The sequence below is a fragment of the Nannospalax galili genome, unplaced genomic scaffold, assembly GCF_000622305.1.
Source record: "Nannospalax galili isolate Female #2095 unplaced genomic scaffold, S.galili_v1.0 scaffold1654, whole genome shotgun sequence".
In the NCBI taxonomy this organism is placed as follows: Eukaryota; Metazoa; Chordata; class Mammalia; order Rodentia; family Spalacidae; genus Nannospalax; species Nannospalax galili.
Window position 1 is genome coordinate 146483 of NW_008334135.1, and position 1245 is coordinate 147727.

The window sequence follows — 1245 nt, forward strand, 5'->3', positions numbered from 1 at the left end:
TTAGAGATCAGAGGACAATTTATGGGTGTGAGCTCTCTCCTTCTACCATGTGGGCACCTGAGATTCAACCTAGGTCATGAGGCTTGGCAGCAAGTGCCTTTACCTGTGTGATCTCTCCTGACCTTAACTCCCTTTATACAGGCTCCTTTTTTACTGTTCTATATTTGCTCGGATGATCATAGACATCCTAATGACATCAGGAAAGAATCTCTACACAGTCATCTCAGAATCTTGACATGTGTTCGCCTCTGGGGTAAAACTGCTGCAATTACCATAAGGATGGTCAACCACACAACAGTGACCACATTCCTGCTGTGGGGATTTTCCAGTTTCCCAAAACTGCAGAATCTACTCTTTGCTGTGATTTTCCTCTTCCATGTGACCATCCTACTAGCAAATGTGTCCATCATGGTGGCCATCAAGCTCAGTCACAGCCTTCACACCCCCATGTATATCTTCCTCTTTGCTCTGTCCCTTTCAGAAACCTGCACCACTATGGTAATCATCCCCCGCATGTTAGTGGACTTGCTGTCAGAGAGCAAGACCATCTCTCTCCCTGAATGCGCCACACAGATGCTTTTCTTCTTTGGTTTGGCAGCCAACAACTGTTTCATCATGGCTGCCATGTCTTATGACCGTTACACCGCCATCCACAACCCACTGCAGTATCACACCCTCATGACGCAGAGGATTTGTTTCCAGCTCATTATGGGTGCTTTTGTGATTGGATTCCTGTGTTCCCTGGGCATTACCATCACCATATTCAATTTGTCTTTCTGTGATTCCAACATAATCCAACATTTCTTCTGTGACATTTCACCTGTGGTTTACCTTGCCTGTGATTTCACTTCTCGTCATGCAATGCTTATTTTTCTGCTCTCTGCATTTGTCCTTGTGGGAAGTTTTGTTTTAATTATGGTTTCCTACGTCTTCATAGCATCCCTCGTTGCAGAGATGCCTTCTGCACAGGGGAGATATAAGGCCTTTTCAACTTGTTCCTCCCACCTCACGGTTGTGTCTATACACTATGGATTTGCCTGCTTTGTCTACTTGAGACCAAAGAGCAGCGACTCTTTCCGTGAAGACATGCTGATGGCTGTAACATATACAGTACTGACACCTCTGCTTAACCCCATTGTTTATAGCCTGAGAAACAAGGAAATGCAGACAGCTCTGAGGAAAGTACTAGACGGTATAATTAAAATTTTGCCTTGGTTAACAAATAAAAAAACTCTGAACCTGTAA

At 44.3% G+C, this 1245-nt stretch overlaps 1 protein-coding gene across 1 annotated transcript; it reads left to right on the top strand.

Annotated features, from left to right (window-relative positions):
• Positions 1–279: 279 nt before the first annotated feature.
• LOC103730979 (olfactory receptor 10T2-like) lies at positions 280–1245 on the top strand. Its single transcript, XM_008829291.1, has one exon. The coding sequence runs from the start codon at positions 280–282 to the stop codon at positions 1243–1245; it is 966 nt and encodes a 321-aa protein (XP_008827513.1).

What these genes read in the sequence shown, in the direction of transcription:
- LOC103730979 (XM_008829291.1), top strand. Translation starts at nt 280, where the DNA reads ATGGTCAACCACACAACAGTGACCACATTCCTGCTGTGGGGATTTTCC.